The 22,861-nt window shown below is 32.9% G+C and overlaps 2 protein-coding genes across 3 annotated transcripts; one reads left to right on the forward strand and one right to left on the reverse strand.

Annotated features, from left to right (window-relative positions):
- Window positions 1–13,091: 13,091 nt before the first annotated feature.
- Window positions 13,092–16,347, reverse strand: LOC111880520 (uncharacterized). Of its 2 annotated transcripts, none has more exons than XM_023876950.3 (13): window positions 16,211–16,347; window positions 16,021–16,128; window positions 15,794–15,909; window positions 15,622–15,651; window positions 15,397–15,533; window positions 15,119–15,298; window positions 14,961–15,024; window positions 14,751–14,858; window positions 14,481–14,634; window positions 14,245–14,334; window positions 14,032–14,087; window positions 13,818–13,875; window positions 13,092–13,654 (listed from the first exon to the last, which is right to left on the reverse strand). In XM_023876950.3, exons 2-13 carry the CDS (start codon window positions 16,100–16,102, stop codon window positions 13,308–13,310), a joined length of 1,422 nt encoding a protein of 473 aa, XP_023732718.1. In that variant the 5' UTR covers window positions 16,103–16,128; window positions 16,211–16,347; the 3' UTR covers window positions 13,092–13,307. The 2 variants fall into 2 exon arrangements, with proteins under 2 accessions (XP_023732718.1, XP_023732719.1); XM_023876951.3 differs by having other exon boundaries at window positions 16,021–16,112; window positions 16,211–16,346.
- Window positions 16,348–20,099: 3,752 nt separating this feature from the next.
- On the forward strand, window positions 20,100–22,719 carry LOC111880531 (malate synthase, glyoxysomal). The gene is made up of 4 exons (XM_023876963.2): window positions 20,100–20,632; window positions 21,128–21,453; window positions 21,525–21,855; window positions 21,924–22,719. The coding sequence occupies exons 1-4, from the start codon at window positions 20,228–20,230 to the stop codon at window positions 22,578–22,580; spliced, it is 1,719 nt and encodes a 572-aa protein (XP_023732731.1). The 5' UTR covers window positions 20,100–20,227; the 3' UTR covers window positions 22,581–22,719.
- Window positions 22,720–22,861: the final 142 nt, after the last annotated feature.

Consider the following 22,861-nt stretch of genomic DNA (forward strand, 5'->3'; position numbering starts at 1 on the left):
AATTGCATCAATTCACTTTTGTCTAAGTAACTAAGATTGGAAATTTTATAAAAAAACATTTAGTTACTTTGATAATTCATTATACTTATAATGGAAGGTTTTGTCCTATCCTACCCGTTCGGCTAACGACCCTCCACTAGTCAAGAGTGCGGTGGGTAAGAGTGGATACCCATTCAATCGCCATTTTATAGGCAATTTCCTTAAACACCCCTCATAGACCAGCTTCGTGAATGAGGCCTACTAACGGTAAGACTGACTTTTACTCATACATATATATAATGTTAGACTTTTAATGTTATATATAGTATAGGGTGTATTTTATACTTTTAAAATATTAGGTGGTCAAATTTAACAATTATACATTTAATTCAATTAAATTGTAAACCAAAACTTTTATGGATTTATTAAACCTCTTTTAATTATACACCTTAATTAATTAATAAAACCATAAGGGTGTGATTTGAACTTTTTCAAAACAATACTATGGTTTTAGAATTTAACATTCCTAATTAAACTTTTAATCAACTTTTAAATTCCAAAACTTGAGGGCAAGTTTTGAAACATTTCAAACATTAGAGTTTAGAATTTAAATACACATCAAAATTAAACTATTAATCAAAATTTAAATTCCAAAACTTGAGGGCAAGTTTTGAAACCTTTTTCAAAACATAAGGGTTTCAACTATTTAAATTTCAAAACTTTTGGGTTCAAATTTAAACTATAAAACCTAAAGGGAAAAATATGAAACTTTTCATAACAACAAGGATCAAATAACAAATAATTTAAGTTAACATTTAATCACATAATTATCCATATTTGATTTGTTTAATGATTTCTTGCAAAACAATTTATCAATTTAGTCAAAATAACTAATCAATTATCTTCTAAGGAAGAAATTATCTTATTAATTGATAAATATCTTCAATTAGATCAAAATTATAGTCAAATATATCATATAATCGGATTAATATTGATCTAACATGATAAGGTAACTATCCCAATGCAAAAACAACAAGAAATCCCGAGATAACCTCCACCTGACGAGTTGACTCGTCGAGTCAAGCCTGGACTTGTCGAGTCACCTTGGACTCGGCTAGTTCAGCTATGGACTCGGCGAGTCCAGCCTCCAGAAACCCAAAAAACGAATTTTCCAGATATGAAATGCATCAATACAATTGAAACCAAGCTAGGCTCTGATACCACTGATGGGTTTTGGTCATAAGACATCCTATGTGCTCATACAAACCCTAATGCTTGGATCTAGGTCTCTCTATTGTACATGCTTTGAATCCAAGACTATAAACCCTAATTCTAGCATATGGAAATCGATATTAATTAGGTTTTAAGATATTACCTTGATTGTTATGTAGCAATAACAATCCCAATTCCTCCTTGAATTGACCTTGGAAGGCTTAGAGTCACAAGTGTCACTCCTCTAATGGCTCACAAACACCATAAGCAAAAGGATGAAGAGGAAAGAGGTTAGAGGCTGCCCAAAACGTGTTCTAACCCTAGAAAAGAAGTTCCCCACGTTTTTGAGCCTTAAGGGTTATATTTATAGTGAGGCTATTAGGGTTATCTAACAAGGAAACCCTAATTTGGTTGCTTAAGCCCTAAGCAACCCATAGACTCCTTTAATCAAGCCCTTGGACGATTTCCTTATGGGCTTCCCATAAGAATTCGTCCACCTCTTGATTTAAGACAATCCATGGCCCAAATTGCAATTATCTTATAATTACAATTCCAGTCCCTTAAGTTTAATTAATCTCTTTTAGTCACAAAACTAATTACCAATTAATTATTGACTAATATTAATTAAACAATATGATTTCTCCTTTAATATATCATTCCCATAATATATTAATAAATCATATTTAATCCTTTCTCTCCATAATTCATCATATCAAGTTGCTTTGGTGAAGGCAACCCAAAAGGACCATGCACCATCGGGTCAAGTACATACCAAAATAGTTATGGACTTAGACACTAATCCAACATGAAGATCTTATAGTTTCACCGAAAAAGTACTACTCTTAGAGCCGTAGTGTTGTTCGATCATCTTCTGATCAAGTGAGTGTGTAGTTACTTTCTTCTAATACATAAATACAAAATATTTACTATGAAATACATGTTATGTGTTGATATATTGGTGTTGATTTGAAGGGGGTACATAATCTCTTTCAAATGCACGATTTTATACAAGTATCGATTTAACGTACTAAGTATATGTGTTATGTGAGTGTATCGATGTTATCTTCTAATCTTATAGATATGATTTATTCTCTATGAAATATGTGTTATGTTTATGTGCCTCATCTTTTATCTGAAATGTGTTTTGAATGAACATACTATACAGGTTTTAAACTATGTATAAAAATGTATATTTTATCTGCTAAAATGTTGGGTAGAACATGGGTAGATAGTTGTCTTGTGATAAAAAGATGAGAGGCCTCGATGTTTTTGATTTAGTCATCTAGCGAAGTTTAGATGATGACCACAAACTTTTCTAGACAGTCCTGTGGAACGCTAGCAGGCTCGCCACCTGTAGGTGTTAATGAACTTGGGTGTTCGTTTGTTGTACTCCATCCCCCTCATGGTTGCCCTATTTGACATATATTGCTGGGAAACCCCCGAAGCATGTGTTGTCGCCCCGATGAAATATTCTTAGACTAGGTCCCTTATGTTAGTTGTCTTAGGGACATAAAGTGAGAATAACGGGAATGGGTAATTGGGTTATTGTTGGTTGGTGGAATTAAATAAAATTATTTATTGTGGGTTGAAAACCCTATATGCTCACCAGGCTCCCAAGCCTGACCCACTCAGTTTCTTTGTATTACAGGTAGTGGCGCCAGAGCATAAGTTGGATGATTTGTCAGGATATTTTGGATTATAGACCCGTTGTTGTAAATAACTGTTGTAAGGTCTGTATTGAAATGTTTATGCTTTTGGTCTGTTTATCGGAACATGACATCCCGGGTTTTGTTATATAATGAAAATACATTTCTTTATGAAATGCTTTGGTAAATCTTATTGTTATCATATTTCGTTTTGGGAACAAATTCCGCAACTGTTTTAATCAAAGGATTACTCTGAAATTATTTTAAAAACATAAATTAAACCGGTCTTTTCTGGCCGTGATTTTTGGGATGTCACATTAACTCCCTATGTGAGTCGTTATAACCATACTATCACTAGAATGAACCTGCTACAATGTTTTTCAGACGTCAAGATCCTATGACTTTTGTCACCCGTAGACCTGCAGGTCCTGCTGTAGCTAACAGCGAGGTGTGGGGTGTCAATCCCAATATAGATATATACACAATTATCACGCTCTCCCTACAAGAGACTCTGGTTATAACTTGCAGGAATTTTTTTAACCTGTACTTTAAGAGTACTATTGAAGAATTGTCTCACAACTTACGTTAACTAGTTTACGTATAGTTTGAATATAAAGCCTTTTCCGTGGTGGAAGTGAAATACCCTTTGTGTAATAAATTCGTGATGTGAAATCCATAAATTATTACTATTATAGTTTATCATGTAGTATATGAAAAAACCCGTTTGTATTGAGAGTAAAACCTTTTCCATGAAGTGTGCTTGTATTGTAAAATCCATAAACTATACTGATTGTAGTTTACTTTACTTATTAGAAGTGTATGAAAATCCATATCATGAATGACTAATTTCTGTTTATGATGTTCGACTAACAAAAAATACATTCAATAATTAGGAACTTATTGCTATATACTTTACTCAACATGCTACAAAGTGTTATTAATATTGTAAGCTATGTAAGTAGTTTTTAACTTATATACACTATTTTAGAAAAATCACAGAAAAATCATACGAAGTCAAAAACTGAATCCGTAAACTTTGAGAGTTTATAAAATATGTCTAGTTTATCCATAATTTTTATTATGATTTTTAGAAGTGTCTAACTTATGTGAAATTGTTCATATTCACAGACTGGTCCAAATTCGTTTATGAAATGATCGGTAGTTTTGTGAAAATCATCATAAATTGTAGAAAAATCATATGAAGATGTGAAAGCATACATTAGAAAGGTATAAACCTGAACTACTTGCATATTAAACAATTTTGAAAGATATTAAGTCTAAGATAGTCAAAACAGTCCGTGAATAGGACTCAACTTTTTTGATGAAACTGTTGTTTGAATTTAGTTAAGTTTTTGTTTTGAATTTAGTTAAGTTTTTGGTGTATTAACTTGTATCCCCCCAAAAACTTGAAAAAAACATAAAAATATAAGGGTATGAACCCACCTTGAGTGATTTTCTTAGATGAATGCTGAAGAGAAAGGGTTCCTAAGTCAAGATCACTTGGTAGAAGCTTGGAGAGTTAACGATCTAAGAACAATTATGGTGACCTTTGTTATGAGAGATTCATAATATGAGTGAAGGAGCGAAGAATGTTCAGTGTAGGATGAGAATACTTACTGAATGAGGGTGAGAAGCTCAAAGGCAGCCTTGGAGTCTCGAGTTTCTTTGAGATGGAAATAAGAGAGAAGTGTTTGTTTCTTGGTGAGAGAGTGAGTAAATTGGAAGGGGGGACGGGGGTTTCCAACTTTTGATCAAGATACCAGCGGGAGGAGAGGTGTGAGTGGATAAATAGATGACTAGGTATGGATGAATAGTGAATGAGGGTTGTCCTATGTGGGTTAACTTGAGTCATACTTCATGGAAAGGACAACACTCTATCTTAATATCTCACACACTATATATTATTCTTAAGTTGAGATTTCCCCTAAAATGTGATTAAAATATGAATATATATGGTCTTATATGTCAAAATATAAGTATGGGTGAAAATCCCACGCGAAAATCATGAAAAACGAGCTTAAAACGCAAAAGTGGTCGAAAACCGGGAGATACTAAGAGGGTTCCTTTTGGGTTTTCTCTTTCGGTTTTGGATTGTTTTCGACTGAGGAAGGTACATAGAGAGATTTCCCATACTTGGAGAGATTTGGGAAAGATTTCACATACTTGGAGAGATTTTGGAGAGATTTTACATACTTCGAGAGATTTGGGAGAGATCTCACACACTTGGAGAGATTTCACATACTTGGAGAGATTTAGGAGAGATTTCACATACTTTGAGAGATTTGTGAAAGATTTCACATACTTTGAGAGATTTGGGAGAGATTTCACATACTTGGAGAGATTTAGGAGAGATTTCTCATACTTGAAGAGATTTGGGAGAGAGATAGATACAGCGGGAGAGATTGAGAGAGACTTTGTCGGGAGCCTTTATTAATGTTTTTCTTCGTATTTCAAAGACCGTAGGCTTAGTTACATCCCACTTTGAGTGTTATACACCCCCGAAGGGCACGTGATAGTGTTTTATAGATTTGTTACTTCACTCTTTCTGATTAGGGTTTAGAAATTTGAGCATTTGAAACTTTCAAGTGTTACTTTGCATTTAAGATTTAGAGTCATACATTAGTAACCATAAGACAATCCCTAATCATATTAGTACTTGTTGAGTTGACCAGTTTGACTTGTTGACTTTCTTTGACTTTGACCTGACCAGAAAGTGGCGGTTGTCACACCTTGGGCCATGGATTGATTATGGGTTTTCTTGGAATTTGATTCATGATGGTTTTTGGGCCTAATTTGGAAGTTGGGCCATATCAGGCCTTGGTTTTGGGCCAAGTAAGAAAAAGGGATAAAATGGTCCTTTACCATGTTCATTAGGCAAGTAATTCAGATTCTTGACTATGGATTGAGATTCAGTCATTAATTGGATAATATTTGACGGTACTAGCGTGCGTGGATTTCTGGATTAGCGGTCCGCACACTTGTCTAAGATATTCAGCCGATTCGGGTGAGTTTTCCTCACTGTACTTGCGGGTCAAAGGCACCAAGGTCGGCCATTTGAATTTGACATCCTGTTAAGTGACAAGTCGAGGGCATTCCGACCCGATGGCTGATTGGGCCCGAGGGTATTCCATCCTGAGGATGACAAGACCCACTGTATATTGACATTCCAACTCGATGGTTGATTGGGCCTGGGATATTCCAACCCGATGGTTGACTGGACCCATAGTATATTGGTATTCTACCCCGATGGTTAACTGGACCCATAGTATATTGGTATTCCAACCTGATGGTTGACTGTACCCGTTGTATATTGGCATTCCAACCTGATGGTTGACTGTACCCGTTGTATTCCAACCCGATGGTTGATTGGACCCATAGTGTATTGGTATTCCAATATGATAGTTGACTAGAACCGTTGTATATTGGCATTCCAACCCAATTGTTGATTGGGCTTGGGGTATTCCAACACGATGGTTGATTGGACCCGGCATGCTGTTATTTGTATATGTTATCTATTTGTGTGTTGGTACTTTGGGAGAACTCACTAAGCTTCGTGCTTACAATTTTAGTTTATGGTTTCAGGTTCTTCAGAGGACGTGACAAGGCGAAGGTGTGACCGTACACATCCTTGGTTTTAGTACGAATTGGATTTTAGGAGCCTTTGATTTTAAATAATGTTTTGAAACAATGATTTTGTAAACACTTTTATTAGTAAAGGGGTTGTTTTGAAAGTTTTAAATTTGTTGAAATTTTTGGAATGTACAAAATAAGCACTAATCATAATGAAAAAACCCAAAATAACAATAGTCTATTTAAGTAGAACATGATTTATAATAGGAAAAATAAAAAATGTTTATGTTAGATGAACCATTTAATTTTAAATTATGGAATAAAAGATAAAGTAGGTATTGTATAATAAAAACAGATTATAAGATTATTATAAAATAAATATTAAAAATAAAAAATTACTATACATGTATATTCTTATTCTGTTTAATTGGTTAAACCGAATATCAAAGTTTAAAATATAAAACCGAACCAATGTAAACCAAAATTGAATAAATCGAACCTTATTCGGATTGGATAAGGACAACAAATATGGGAAGGTTACTATAATTTATAGAAAGTTATATGCCAAAAACTAAGGTGCTGTTTGTTTTTTGAAGCAAAAATTTATGAAGTCTGCGGACCACCTCTGCAACCCTCTACAGTAGAAGAGGTGGACCAAACGGCTGCAGACTGTAATAAAAAGCGTGTTTGTTTTTTTAACATCTGCATGCTGCTGCAGATATTAAAAAGTTAAAATAAACTGATTTTATAAACCGAAATAGTTTATTAATACTGGAAAATTAATAATGTATGACATTTTAGCAATGATTTATGACAGTTGAACAAAAAACAATGATACTTCAACAAAAAATAAAAATATTTTAGCAAAAAATAATGATATTTCCTTAAAAAATTATTATTATTCAATATAAAAATTCGGAAAAAAAACAACAATAAAAAAAACCCGAAAAAAAGGTAAAATAAGATTTCAACAACATATAATCAAGAATTCAGCAAGAAAAAAGAAGAAAAAGAGGCTGGAAGAGGCAATACAAGTGTTGCGTTAAACAAAACACGCATAAATGTTTTTTTACTCATAAGACTTCTAAAAAACAAACAACTGCGAGATTAAAAGTGTTGCGCGTGTGTTGCGCCGTGCAACAATAAGAGGTCTGAAGATGTTTTTTTACAAAAAAACAAACAACACCTAAATCAATGGTGTTGTCAAAACAAGGACGAAAAAAGAGCAACTTCATGACAGCGTGAGTTGCTTTCTTCCTTTAACCATTATAGAATAACACATGCCCAATTGGTTTATGTGAATTTTTATGAAAGTTGTTTTTAGGGTGACAGTGGTAGTGAAAAAGATCATAGAAAACAGAACATATGGTATAGAAAATGGTATATATATATATATATATATATATATATATATATATATATATATATATATATATATATATATATCTTCATACCTAATAAAAGAGTAGCACATTTGTCACATGTCAATCAATTAGAGATTCACATTAATTAGTTGCCACTTGTCATTCTAAGGTTTTTCCTCATTAATTAAATTTCCACTAATTCACTCCTCTATTTTACACATATCAAACACTTGAACAAAAAAATTTATTTGTAATATCTATTGCCTAATTTATTAAACTTTTTTTTGATCATTGCTCAATAATTACCTTATAATTTAATTAAAATTATTTTTACCTTTCTAATCCGTGGTGCCCACGGGTTATAAACTAGTATATATATATATATATATATATATATATATATATATATATATATATATATATATATATATATATATACCCCTATCTAATAAAAGCCTCTTAAACATGCCACTTGTCTCTTTTCTAAACCATCTTTTATCCACGTGTCCTTTTTTTGTTAACAAGCTCCTTTCATTTCCCGCTCAAAATAAAAATTGTGGTCTTCATCTGTCTCCTGATTTTCCTCAAATCACCGCTCAATCAGCAAAAAAATCAGGAATCAAATCCCTTCCATACATCTCTCATAACATAGGGTTTTTATTTGTTTAGATTATGTGACGCCTGCAGTTTTAATCGTCTTTTTTACATCTCCCTTCCATGATCGTATACTTAGATATTTTGCTTCTTATCCATCAGTTTGCAGATCAAAGATGTGTTAAGGTTCGTAGAAAGGGCCAATTCACTTGGTGTAATGGTCCTAAGATCCTTAAAGAAATTTAATTTCAGATTTAGTTCTAATCGAGGTCAGTCCACATTCGATTCCTCTCTATCTTTGTGCCTCTCAAACCCTAATAATCACCATGGAGAATAAACATGTTATCTGGAATATATATATATATATATATATATATATATATATATATATATATATATATATATATATAGAGAGAGAGAGAGAGAGAGAGATTTAGGTTCAAATGTTTTCACTATCTATTGTGTGCATGTATGATTAATTCTGGACCAATCATTTTAGTTATTTTAAGAAAGTAATTAATGTATATTAAATGCTCAAGATGTAATTAATATTCATTATATCTTCAACATGTAATATGCATTAATTACTTTCTTAAAATAACTAAAATGATTGGTCCAGAATCAATCATACATGCACACAATAGATAGTGAAAACAAAATAACCTAACCCTATATATATATATATATATATATATATATATATATATATATATATATATATATATATATATATATATATATATATATATATATAAGTTTTTATGAATCTGCAACTCTATTCAAGATCTTCCAGATTTTAATTTTGAGCAAGTTATATAAATTCCGGCATTTCTGATATGAATTTGGTATAAGGTATTGACATTTGACAAGGGATTCAAATTCGAGCAACTTCAATCATTAGTGTTGGAATGTGGACTTACTGCCGGCATCTTTTTTATTCCTAAATCCTACCTCTTTGTAAAACCCATGTTCAAATTTAATGGTTAACGTTCTCTGTAATTATTTCATTTCATATGTACTTGGCATCTGGCTCTTATATTGGTTGCTAATACTACCTGACTTTTAGTTTTAAAAGTACGCCTTTTTATTTCACTTTGAAGAAACGATATCTTATTTCTTCTTATTATCATACAATTTATCGATTAATATATCTCTTTATGTATGTCTTATTCATCTACATGAAAGACACTCTCACATTATTCCATGAGCCACTTGATCTTGCTACGATACTTTGTTTAAAAAATATAAGATTCTTGTTTAGAATTACCCACTGATATGGGAAATTTTATATATAGCTCCCTGATTACCATGAAATTATATAAGTACCTATGGGTTTTGGTATTATCATATATGAATCTTGAATCGTGAAGAACTAGAGGTTAGTCATTGGTTTTTTATACTTAATTAAGAAATCATTTCATATAATTTCTATCCAGGTGAAGTGCACTTCGGGTATGAGTTCTATAATCGCAACATACTTGTATTGTTTAATAATAATAATAACAATGTATAAACAAACTTATATTAACAACCTACTTAAATCTCTTTACACCTAATAGCAACCTACTTCTAATCACTTGCACATAGTAAAGCATACTTGCATTTTCCCCCTATTATAGCAATATATTATAGCAATATATGTAAAATGATACTTGTATGCCATTTTACAAATTTCAAGCTATACATTGATATTAGCGGTAAAGAAATATAAATATGTAGCTGTTATGATTAAAATAAGTGTTAACTTTTGAGGTTGTTTTGCAATTGCAGGTCAGTTGATCAACATTGAAAACTAATCAACACCAGAGTACCAGTTACAAAAGATAATGAAGCTTAAGGGACCAGTATGTTGTCATTCTTTGTTTATTTTAGTTAAATAATTTACATCAACACATTTCAACAGAAAAATGCACATAATAAAGTAGTATGTATTAGAAAGATCCTTTATGGAAGACAAAGTTCGTTGATTTTCCGTACTGTTCTAAATGATGCAAACATATCCCTACCATTTATGCAACCTTACATCCAAAAATCAATCATTTTCCTACAAATTACATTAAAGCTTTCCTACAAGTTCCTTCGATCCCTTTTAATGTTGGAAAACTAAAAAGTTATTTTAAGTTTAATTGCAATTGCAAGTCTTCTTAAGTGTTTCTAACTTTTAAAACTTGCCCTTGTGGTATCATATTAATATAAAACAGATACATGTCTTCAAATAAACTTTCAAATAAACTAGGGAACTTCTTCTAATTATATTTTAATACTTTTAATTCGTTTAGATATATTTATATTAAATATAGGATTATTAATGTTTTTTTAATAGTATTTACTAAATTATAATAAATCATTTGTATCTAAACTTATCAAATCACTTGTGTAAACTTTGAAAATAATTGAAATATATATTTTATGGACCCACCTGATCAGATTTATTTTGATTTATACCTCAAATAACACATGTTTTGCTCAGAACCTATTTTGTAGATTTTACAATTGGAGAGGAAAACAAATTTTCTTTAGACTTACGTACTTTTGTCACTACAACAAATAAATCAGATCAACCGGTGTATTAGAGGTTTGTACTTGATGTTGAAGGTATAATGCCTTAAAAAGTAAATTTGATGTCCATACGAAGTTGTATTAAGTAGTGATGACAATGACATTTTCTATTTTCTTACGATTGTATTCATTTTCAATGTTTTGCAACGTTGGTTGGTATATTGGTCTCATACATCACTTTCTTCCCTCGCTTGGGTAAGGGTTCATCGTAAGGATTCTACTTTAAAATATTTTTCATGGGTTATGGAACTTTATTAGAATGATTAAATAACAAAACATAAAAGTAGGGTATTAAAATTAGCAAGTTAATGAAAACATATTACTATTTTGCAAATGTATAATAAATTGTAACATCTATTACCTTATTAAAATTGTTTTAGATATTCACCCGTGTAGTACACAGGTTATAACCTAGTATATATATATATATATATATATATATATATATATATATATATATATATATATATATATAGAGAGAGAGAGAGAGAGAGAGCCCATCATATATGCAAAAAAAAAGAAAAAACTTCCGTTTTATCTAAAAATTAGGAGTCATGTATTTATTAGATTAAAAAATAAGAACATTATTGTTGTTTTATATCAAGGAGTTATAGACAAGGATAAAATACTAATCTAACAAAATATACTAATTATTTATCTAAAATTAGCCAAATAAATACATTAGCCAAAACTAGCCCACAAAATAATAGATAGGTTAGGGTTGACTACGGTCAACCTTCGAAAACTATTCTTTCGTCGCAATGGACTACTCTTCGTGGCTTGTCTACTGATTTGTGGTCCATTGACTTATATTATACAATGTCTTATTTTTCAGTTTAGGTTACTTTTTCCTCATTTCCTCAATAAAGCACCTGAAGAACAAAGAGATACGTCCATTTTTAATCAAAATTTTACCGTATTGTTGATTAGGAGTAGTTTTTGTATATGGGGATAACCTTTTCTTTGAAGAAAAACCAAAAAAATAAAAATAAAACCGTAGGTTTCTTACGAAACCAAGAAACCTACGGTGTACAAGTCCACAATGCACAAAACCGTAGCTTTTTAACCCAAAACCGTAGACTTCAACCCAAAGCTTTAGATTTAACCAAAAATCGTAAGCTACGGTTTAAGAAACCATATTTTATAGAAAGAAAACCGTAGGTTTTAAAAAACCCTACGGTTTTATATCCTTAAAATGATTTTTTTATATTAAACACGAAACAATAGACGAATTAGCGAAACAATAGACAATTCTAAAAATCTACGGTTTTGTGGGCTATTTTAGGACAATTCCTAATTTTTGGCTAAAAATGGTTAATTACTTTTTTTAATTTCGCTAGATTAGTAATTAGCCCTATAGAAAAATGTTAAGAATTTATTTGAAAATGACATCTTAACAACTCCTTAGTAGTAGTGGCAAAAACTATTTTAAATACCAAACACACATTTTGGATTATAACCGTGGCAAAAGACTAATAAGTTAATAATTGATTTTAAAACTCAATTCAAACACCTTCTAGGTTCATGTTTCCATTGCTTTTTGTGGCAGTATAAGCCAAACTTGTAGAATATATGATATGTTACACTTTGAATGTTCCCTTGTTTAATGTCTATAGACAACTCATATTTGAGGCCGGTTAGTAAGATCTATTATGCAATAAACAATGAATTTACTATACTACTAATTATTCATGGATCTATGAGGTCACGTACAAAGAATCTTAAAATATATGAAAATAAATAATGGGATACTTACAAGTGATATATTTATTATTTACCAAAAAAACTAATAAATAAATAACTGGTTTTACTAAATAAAACAAAATAAATAAATCAAAAGAGTTATTTTTAGTATTTAAATAAAATAGATTATTTAGCCAATCAATTATTTCCTTTTCCTCTTGTATTTAAATAAAATAGATTATTTAGCCAGTCAAATGAAAAAAAATTGATTTGATTGATTTTAAGGGGTAAATATTGATAAGGGGTACTTATAGAAAGTTACAATTTTTCTGAAGTTTTGCCTTAAAAAAAACTATTTCGTTTTCATATTTTATGAACATATCGTAAAAGAAGTACTAAACATGGTCATTGTATGATATTAACTTTCTATTTTTAACCACTGAAATTATTTAACTCCATAAAAAATATAGCTTGTCGCATTAAATGGTTGAAAAAATTAAATTATGTATTAATGATAAAAGTACTTTGCATTCTTTTGCAATCAACCCCTTATAATTTGTTAAAATCTACTAATTCTCACAAACAATGCCTTCTAGTCAAGTCAATATCACAAAAACAATAATCCCCCAACAACCATGTTCATTCAGAAACTTCAAAACTGTTGTCTTAAACCATCATCATTCTCTTCTTAAATCATACATCATTCCAAATCAACCCTCTCGCCTTTTGATTTCTTTGATTTTCGATCCTTTACTTTTTTCAACTTTTCATGTTCAACAGAAAGCAATCCTTCCTCGTATTTGTCTACATTCTTTGCTTTTTTGGACTTCTTCTTTTCTTTTAAATGTGGCCCTTCATCATCATCATCATTCTGTGATTTTTTGGACTTTTTTCGTTTAACATCATCATCATCATCATCATCTCTGTCAACATCACGTGATTTAGTTTTCTTTTTTTTCCGCTTAACAATTGGTGGCAACTCCTCATCTCTTTCTATTAGCTCATCCTCTTCTTTTTGTTCACTTGGAGCCACAGAAGCTGCAACTTCTGTTCATGCAGATTGAGAATCAAAAATGTGTGAGCTATTTTCCCTGTTATGTTATGTTTTGTCCTTTTTGGGTGCAAATTTTGTCACATTCACATCAAATCACAATCACAGTCTAAGTAACAAAACGTGGTTTAAAGGGAAAGAGGAGAATCAATTACAGACCTTCATCGTTAAAATGAGAATCAAAGATGACATTTGTGAGATGCTGCTTTAAGAAAACCTGCATTCATTCTCCAACAACTTAGAACACAATAAAAAATAGTAGCTACAAATACAATTTCCTTTTTTCCAAAGAAAATCTTTTACAAATCCATCCATCTTCAAACTATAATTAAATCCAAAACTCAAAATGTTTAATATGAAAATCTTTACATACCGCAGAGAGTAGCTGCCTTGATTTTATATCCCATATGCGCAAATAGCTGTCAAGTCCTACAATATCATCAAAATTTGTAAAAAGGTTAGGACTAAATGTCTAAATGGAGAAAACCTCTTTTCAGTGATTTTTTTCTATTAGGTGTTTTCTGTATTAGTAATTTAAAAAGAAATATGAAGGGCTTGAAAAAAAAAAAAAAAAAAAAAAACTCACCACAAGAAGCTATCATTGGGAGATCAGGATGCCTGGCTATTGATCTGATGCTTCCAGAACATTTCCCCAAAAAGCATCCCAATAGTTTCCCTTCAGTAAAAAATTACTAACTTGAAATTAAATTGCATTAAACAAATGTCAACATTCGTTTCTTGGTCATGTCAAGAAAAAAAGTACATTTTTTTGAACATGACGAAATTACCCTTGTCTAAGAGGCATATTTTAGAATTGTGTACCTGTGCGTATGTCAACAGATGCAAGATCACCAGATCCATTCCCAATGTAAATTGTATTGCCATCTTGATCTTCAGTGATTGCCTTAATTGGTGTCTCACGAAAATCAAATGACATCACAGGTCTTCTTTGAGCAGCCATATCATACAAACGTACCTACAAATACTACTTTTATTTAGACCTCTATTTAACATATTCATGTTATTTCAATTTTCAACATATAAATAATAATGAAGAAATGAATATTATATGCTTTCTTCAAAGGAAGGGACCTGATGGCTGTTGGTGCCTCCCACAAACTTCCGGTGATCATCTTTGCATAAAAACGTGGCTGAAGTAAACCAGGTTGGTGTAAATATCCCAAGACTGTTTTTAGGAGGCTGCAGGGGTAAATAAGGAAAATTACATGGTGGAGAAATTGATAGAGAAGGCCTTTGCCTATACAACTTAAACATGCCAAAAAGAAGAACAGATTGGCTTACTGATTTTGCTGTCCAGATTTTCGTATGAGTTGCAAGATCCCATATATTAACCTCTACTCCTTTCCTGATATACAGGAAATTTGTCAATTGTTTTATATCAGTATTTGAAAGCTAATATATGAAGAATAAAATATATTAAAAGAAAAAGAAAAACTAACCCTCCAAATAAGGCGTAGTTTTCATTTTCATCCACTTTACAACATAAGACATTACCAGCTGCACACACATTCCATGTGACTTGAGCATCGTCACTAATGGAGTCCCCTGGTGATTTTGGTATTGTAAAAGATCTCAGGGTTGAAAGCCCTTTTGTTGTGCATGTAAGCAAGGTGCATGACCTAATTTAAAACACAAGAGTAAATGATCAAATTGTTACTTGCATACGAATTTGATATCATAATTAAATGGGAAAAGAAGTAATGATTTTGACAGATACCTGGATGATGATTCAGATGTTTGTTTTTTGAACAAATGCAACCCAACAATATTATCTTCTTGAGACTGGACTTCAGCTTGGTTGCCACTAGGAAGTGAAACTCGAAGATCACCATTGATGGAGCTAATCAACTCGATCTGTTTGGCAGGGAAAAGTAAATATAGAGAGGCAACAAACAATGGAAGTGCCTAAACAAGCATGGATGAACTGATGGATAAACCTTACCACACCACTTTTCCTTGCAACAGCTAACAACTGCAAAATGTTGCAAAAAAATATAGGATTAAAAGCTCTAAATAGCAGTTTTCAAATGAAAAATCATTACATTCGATGTCTAATATACACAAGTGTCTAAAATTTTGAAATGAAGTATCATATGGTGGAATCTAGAACATACAGGGTCGATTTTACGGTCATTAGTAGAAGCAGCAAGCACGCATCGAGAGGATTCCGGTTCCCCCCATCTCTCGACCACCTTAGGAGCTCCTCCTAGCTTACTTCGAGCTTCAGTGACTGCAATCATAAAATACACCAAAAACTATGTGAACAATTTGATTTGACAAATGCTTAGCAATACAGAAGATCAAATTCAAACGTAAATAAGATAATATCATTGAAGTAAACCTTTGATGAGACCGAGAACATCGAAAGTTAGGGTGCGAAGTGGAGGACAGCCAGCAGATTCTACTGTGGTTGTTCGTGGCATTTTTCCACCTCTGAATTACAGCTTAGCTAATGATGTACAGAAGAATACTTCACTAGGTGATGAGTATTTACAGAAGGAAAGAGAGGTGAAGGGAAGACGAGAACTTACGTTACTGCAAAGGGAGAGGGTGGTAGCGGTAGCGGAGCTGACGACGGCAGCCGCGGAATAGGTTTATTTTCCGTTAACTGCGTTTTTTTGTAAGGCTTTACACGTTACTTGAGTAGAAGAAATACGAGAAAAAAACCCTTTGGGCTATATGGTACATTTAGCACAAACAATGTAACAGACCCAGTCAATTAGGCCCAACTAAAAACAACACCCAAGTCCAATTGTAATTATATATATATATATATATATATATATATATATATATATATATATATATATATATATATATATATATATATATATGATGCAGTAATAGGATTTTATGACGAAAGAGGCAAAAAGGAACACCCAATAGGTGTTCCCCTCCTAAATCAATCAAAGCATCAAATCACGAAGTTCCAACAACCTAGAACGACGGTCGGGCCAAATCGACGCAACTAAATAGGCTTCGATATTTTGGGTTGGACTGTAAGCCGACGCAGCTACGTACAGCTACAACCTACAAGCCTTGCATTTTTCTTTTCATGCATTTAGTCTCCACGGACATTCTTACATAATTTGAAAGGTTATTCAATATATATTATCAACACTCATATATTTGTTTATTAGTTTATAAACGTGGTAAATATGATTATAAAATTAATTAGCTTTTTATAAAAACTCAAAATTATTAATTAATTATTTTAAATAAATAACTAATTAAGAGATATCTTTTAGTTATATAAAATTATAATATTTAATTTAAATAAATACATGACCTTATATCTGTATTAATTTTATTTCAAAATTTTATTCTAATACTATTAATTTAATGTAATTAGAGTGAAAACTTAAAATTTGAAAATTGAAATTTAAAATAGAAAATCAATAGGTTGACAAGTAACATGATATTAATTAGAAGGTCTAATAAGGTAACCCATGACAAAAACATGACAAAAAACGAATAAACATATTTTTTTGATAAGATAAAAAGATAATAAAGCATTATAATAAAAACCAATGATATACTTGGGTAAAATCACTAAAATGGTTATTATTATCTATAGTAATTGTACTATAGGTTGCTATTATGAACATAACATAGTGCATAATTGTATACTGTTATAATACGCCTTCTTTTTAAAATTAAATTGTAACTATGATTAAAAATCTAAAACATTGCTATAATTGATAATTTTTGTAAAGTACACTATTACATTGTTATGAAAATTGTTTTAGCGAATTGTAGGCGATTTATCAATAGTTGGTCATTTGACTTGAAGTCTATGACCTTCCGATTCACATTTTATTAGTAACTTTTTTTATCTATAAAAAGTATATGAGTCCTTTAGATGTATCAAAGTAGATGAGTCGAGTAGTGCATCGAAAGAGACAATCTTAAAATTACAATATTTATGATTTTTTATTATATACTTTGTTAAATGATGTTATTTATTACAAGTATCCGTTTCATGACAGATAATAATTTATAAGAATTTACGCAAGAGTCTTTTAGTAATAATGTTTATGTCGAATTAATAAATAATCTATATCATGTTTACAAAAAAAAGGTGAAATTCCTAGACGACAGAATAGATATGTTTCTTATCCAAATTCTTTCGAGTATTATCAGATTTTGGTATTCATAAAAGACCATGTAAGATAGTATTGAATGGCAACGACCCACAAAAAAAATTAAAGAGTAAATTGCAAAAATGGTCCCTGTGGTATGCAAAATTTTGGGGTTTTAGTCCAAACAGTGACTTTTTTGGTTTCGTAGTCCTTTTGGAGTGGTTTGTATGCAAAAATGGTCCCTCCGAAAACTGAAATGACTATAATACCCTTGAGGTATTTATTTTTCATTTTTCTTTCATTATTCTTAAAATTTAATATTTATTTATTTATTTTAACAATTAAAAAAATAAAAAAGGGCCCACCTCTCTCTCTCTCTCTCTCTCTCTCCTTCAAAAATCCGTAAAACCTCCCTTACCCTCCTCTCAATTCTCCACCTTTAACCACCATTACTCCACCATAGCATCACCGCTGCCACCACCTCTTTCCCCATCGGAAACCACCATCCCCACCCCACTGTTTCTGCCGGAGCTCTTTCCTCCACCACTTGCAGCCTCTTCACAATCTTAGATTTTTTGCAGACCAAACCTAGAAGAAAGTTTCTGATTATACATTTGAATACCAAACAAAAAATCTAATTCAAATCGACAGTGACACACAAATCCACCCACCGACCAAAGGGGATCGTTTTTTTTCACCCACTGTTCTGATTGAGGCTCGCCAGCACCATCCCTATGTCAACCTAGTACCGTCATTCACAGCAGTAACAAATCACCACCATCTCATTCTGTTACTAGGGGATGGATAAAACGAAATTGAAGAACAAGAACCACCTGATGTGTCTTGTTCCACCCCCAATCAACCCCACCAAGGCTGTAGAAAAATGAAGAACAAAGGTACTACTTTCCTAATTAGTTTTCAGTGAACCACCTGATCATGTCTACTCCAACCTTCACTAAACTATAACCCCTTTCCTCTTTATATAATCTTTCGTTCTTGCTCCATGGAAGCTCTTTCAAGCTCTGTCTTCATTCCGCCCTTTCAAGAGACGCGCTCCTCCTCTACCTCTTCTACTTCGCTCAGATTAAACTTCTGCTTCCCCAAAACCACGCTTCCTGGATTCCGATCTCGAGGTATTGCCGCTGTTACTCGCGAAGTTGCAGGCGACGGAGAAGATGATGAACAACCACTAGTTGATGACCTCGATTTCTCGATTGTGTATATGAGTAAATCGCGATTTTTTGGGTCTCAATTTTGACAGCGAATTAAGGTTTGAAAGAGGGAAGATGAAGGCTTGTCTGAGAGAGAGAGAGAGAGAGAGAGAGAGAGAGAGAGAGAGAGAGAGAGAGAGGTGAGCCCTTTTTTATTTTTTTAATTGTTAAAATAAATAAATAAATATTAAATTTTAAGAATAATGAAAGAAAAATGAAAAATAAATACCTCAAGGGTATTATAGTCATTTCAGTTTCGGAGGGACCATTTTTGCATACAAACCACTCCAAAAGGACTACGAAACCAAAAAAATCACTGTTTGGACTAAAACCCCAAAATTTTGCATACCACAGGGACCATTTTTGCAATTTACTCAAAATTAAAAAATAAAAATATAGAGGCATGGGACGACATTGATGACGTGACACCGCTCCCCTTTGTTCCAATGACAAATGTAAATTATTAACTTATCCAAGGTTCATTTCCCTAGGCAAATTGGAAACAATAGTCGAGTGTGGTCATCCGTTTTTTGGACTTTTACTCAGAGTCTAATATTCATATTATTTTTGTATGAAATAAACTGAATTATGCTACATTTCTAACTATTCAAATTAATAAAACAAAACTATTTATTAAAACTAAATTAAACTATCCAAAATGATTCCAAAACATGTTTTTTATATATACAACTTTTAAATTACCATATTAAAAGATAATAGTATTATTGTTCTAATCATATAATCTTTATAATATTTATAAAATTAATATAGATTGGACAAGATGTCTACAGTCTAATTCAAAGACACTAGTCTAATTCAAATCAAAACTTATATATTAGACCAAAATATATATTAACAGTTATTAATACCTCTATCATTCTAAGAAAACATATTAAACAATTATTCAATCCAAATTACCGGATACGTTTTGACATCTCTAGTTTTTTTTTTTTTTTTTTTTTTTTTTTTTTTTTTTTTTTTTTTTTTTTTTTAGCAATTGTAACTTAAAAACAATAATTTATCGATCCCAAAGCCCAAGAAGATCGATCATCCCCATTCCCATTCCCCAATCTTATCAACAATACAAAAACTATCGTCACATTCTATTATCTTATGCACGTAAATCCACCCCCAACCCATTTCCATCGTTATCCCCTACACCCCTACACTTTCTTTATAAACTTCGCTAGCCCATAACAACTATATATAAAAACACACTTTATCGACACACAGTTCAGTTTGTGTATCACCAAACATGGCAATGAGTGTGGGGTATTACGGTGACACCGCCATGAAAAAGATCCCCGGTGGCGGCGTAGGTGGCAGATACGATGTTCCGGAGGGAGTAGACATCAGAGGCAGATATGACGAAGAGTTTGCCAAGATTCTTACGAAAGATGCTTTGATATTTGTGGCTGCTTTACAGAGAGAGTTCAGGAACCATGTTAAGTATGCAATGGAGTGTAGGAAAGAGGCTAAGATGCGGTATAATTCCGGTGGGTTGCCAGGTTTTGATCCAGCAACGAAGAACGTAAGAGATGGGGATTGGATGTGCGCGGAGGTGCCGCCGGCGGTGGCTGATCGGAGAGTAGAGATAACGGGTCCGGTGGAGAGGAAGATGATCATTAATGCACTTAATTCTGGAGCTAAGGTTTTCATGGTGAGTGATTTTTGTTTCATGCATTTTGTTTTTTCAATAGTTTACTTGTTTGCAACTTTGCATGATCATCCAACAGTAATCATAACGCGCGACCAAAATAATACGGACCTAAGAATAAACGAAATAGTTATTAGTTGTTATTGCTAGTATTTTGCAATTTTGCTTTGATTAAATAAAAACAAATGACAAAGTTTGTCTAAACTAGTAGTTTATAGTTAAATACTAGTATTGTGCTATTGGGTTAGTAGTATTGGACCAGTGGGTTTTTAAGAGGCTCAAAAGATTATAACATTTTATTTTCCAACTAAACTAACTCTCAAATAATCCGTTCGATAATTTAACATATAAATCAATACATAGGGTTTGTAAGTTGGGTTTTGTAGGAGACGTATAGTCTAGCTTGTTTGAATTCTTAAATGTTATCAGATTCTTAAGAATAACAAACCCTGAAATTAATAAACTAAACAAGCCTTATCATGAATGAAAACAAAACAGGCTGATTTTGAAGATGCACTATCGCCAACATGGGAGAACCTAATGAAAGGACAAGTGAACTTAAAGGATGCTGTGAATGGCACAATCAGCTTTCAGGACAAAGCTAGAAACAGGGTATACAAACTCAATGATCAAATCGCCAAGCTCTTTGTTCGTCCCAGAGGCTGGCACCTACCTGAGTCCCACATCTTCATCGATGGCGAACCCGCAATCGGTTGCCTCGTTGATTTCGGCCTCTATTTCCACCACAACCACGCAGCATTCCGTAAAACACAAGGCGAAGGATACGGGCCTTTCTTCTATCTCCCTAAAATGGAAAATTCCAGGTAACTTTACCACCGATTGGTCACCGGAAACATTGTTTTTGCGATGTTTCCTAATGGAGTTGTGTGGGCAGGGAAGCGAGGATATGGAACAATGTGTTTGAGCGCGCTGAGAAAATGGCCGGAATTGAGAAAGGTAGCATCCGAGCAACCGTCCTAATCGAGACGCTGCCGGCGGTTTTCCAAATGGATGAGATTTTATATGAATTAAGGGATCATTCGGTTGGTTTGAACTGTGGAAGATGGGACTACATATTCAGCTATGTCAAAACATTCCAGGCTCACCCAGATCGCCTGTTACCCGACCGGGTCCTAGTCGGTATGGGCCAACATTTCATGAGAAGCTACTCAGATCTTCTCATCCGTACATGCCACAGGCGTGGTGTGCACGCCATGGGAGGAATGGTATGTATGTTGTTTTTGCAATCAAATTCCCAAATTGATTTTATTTTGACTTTATGCTTTGTAAACAGGCTGCACAGATTCCGATTAGGGATGATCCAGAAGCGAATGCAGCAGCACTTGAGCTGGTGAAGAAAGATAAGCTAAGAGAGGTACGCGCAGGGCACGATGGAACATGGGCAGCTCATCCGGGCCTGATTCCAGCCATCATGGAGGTCTTCACCAACAACATGAACAACTCCCCAAACCTAATCGAAACCATGAAGCGTGAAGATGCTGCAAGTTTGACGGAAGAAGACCTGTTGCAGATTCCAAGAGGGGTTCGAACCATTGAAGGTCTTAGGCTCAACACACGGGTCGGGATCCAGTATGTAGCGGCCTGGCTCACAGGGACAGGGTCTGTCCCGCTTTATAATCTGATGGAAGATGCTGCAACTGCTGAAATTAGTCGTGTTCAGAATTGGCAGTGGTTGAAATATGGAGTGGAATTGGATGGCGATGGGGTTGGTGTTAAGGTGACCCATGAGCTTTTTGGGAAGGTGGTTGAAGAAGAAATGGCGAGGATTGAACGTGAAGTAGGGAGGGAGAGGTTTAAGAAGGGCATGTATAAGGAGGCTTGCAAGTTATTCACACGCCAATGTACTGCTCCTGTACTTGATGATTTTCTCACCTTGAATGCCTATAATCATATAGTCGTTCATCATCCCGGAGGATCATCCAAGCTTTAAACCGGAACAGGAATCCTTTGGTTATTATCGTGGGTTTTAGTTGCCATGGCAACAGACTATTCTAGCTAAATAATGAATTGTTGTTTTGATGTTTAATAATGCTTTATGAATGTAATGTCGTATCTCCTGCTTTCTTGTATTTGTTTGCCCTTCTTTTTCAAAAGTACAATTTTATAGCTTTTAGGTTCTCAAATCATTTCAAACAAACGATAAAAACAATTTCATATAGGGAGTAATATTGTAAAATAAAAATTATAACACACACAATTTATGGGGTTTAT

The sequence above is a fragment of the Lactuca sativa genome, chromosome 5, assembly GCF_002870075.4.
Source record: "Lactuca sativa cultivar Salinas chromosome 5, Lsat_Salinas_v11, whole genome shotgun sequence".
Taxonomy (NCBI): domain Eukaryota; kingdom Viridiplantae; phylum Streptophyta; class Magnoliopsida; order Asterales; family Asteraceae; genus Lactuca; species Lactuca sativa.

Excerpts from the sequence above, each read along its gene's own strand:
- LOC111880520 (XM_023876950.3), bottom strand. The coding sequence starts at position 16,102 with ATGCCACGAACAACCACAGTAGAATCTGCTGGCTGTCCTCCACTTCGC. Across the intron at positions 15,910-16,020 it reads TGTTCTCGGTCTCATCAAAG|TCACTGAAGCTCGAAGTAAG; the intron begins GTTTACTTCAAT and ends TTATGATTGCAG. Across the intron at positions 15,025-15,118 it reads AACTACGCCTTATTTGGAGG|GAAAGGAGTAGAGGTTAATA; the intron begins GTTAGTTTTTCT and ends CCTGTATATCAG.
- LOC111880531 (XM_023876963.2), top strand. The coding sequence starts at position 20,228 with ATGGCAATGAGTGTGGGGTATTACGGTGACACCGCCATGAAAAAGATC. Across the intron at positions 21,454-21,524 it reads CCTAAAATGGAAAATTCCAG|GGAAGCGAGGATATGGAACA; the intron begins GTAACTTTACCA and ends TTGTGTGGGCAG. Across the intron at positions 21,856-21,923 it reads TGCACGCCATGGGAGGAATG|GCTGCACAGATTCCGATTAG; the intron begins GTATGTATGTTG and ends CTTTGTAAACAG.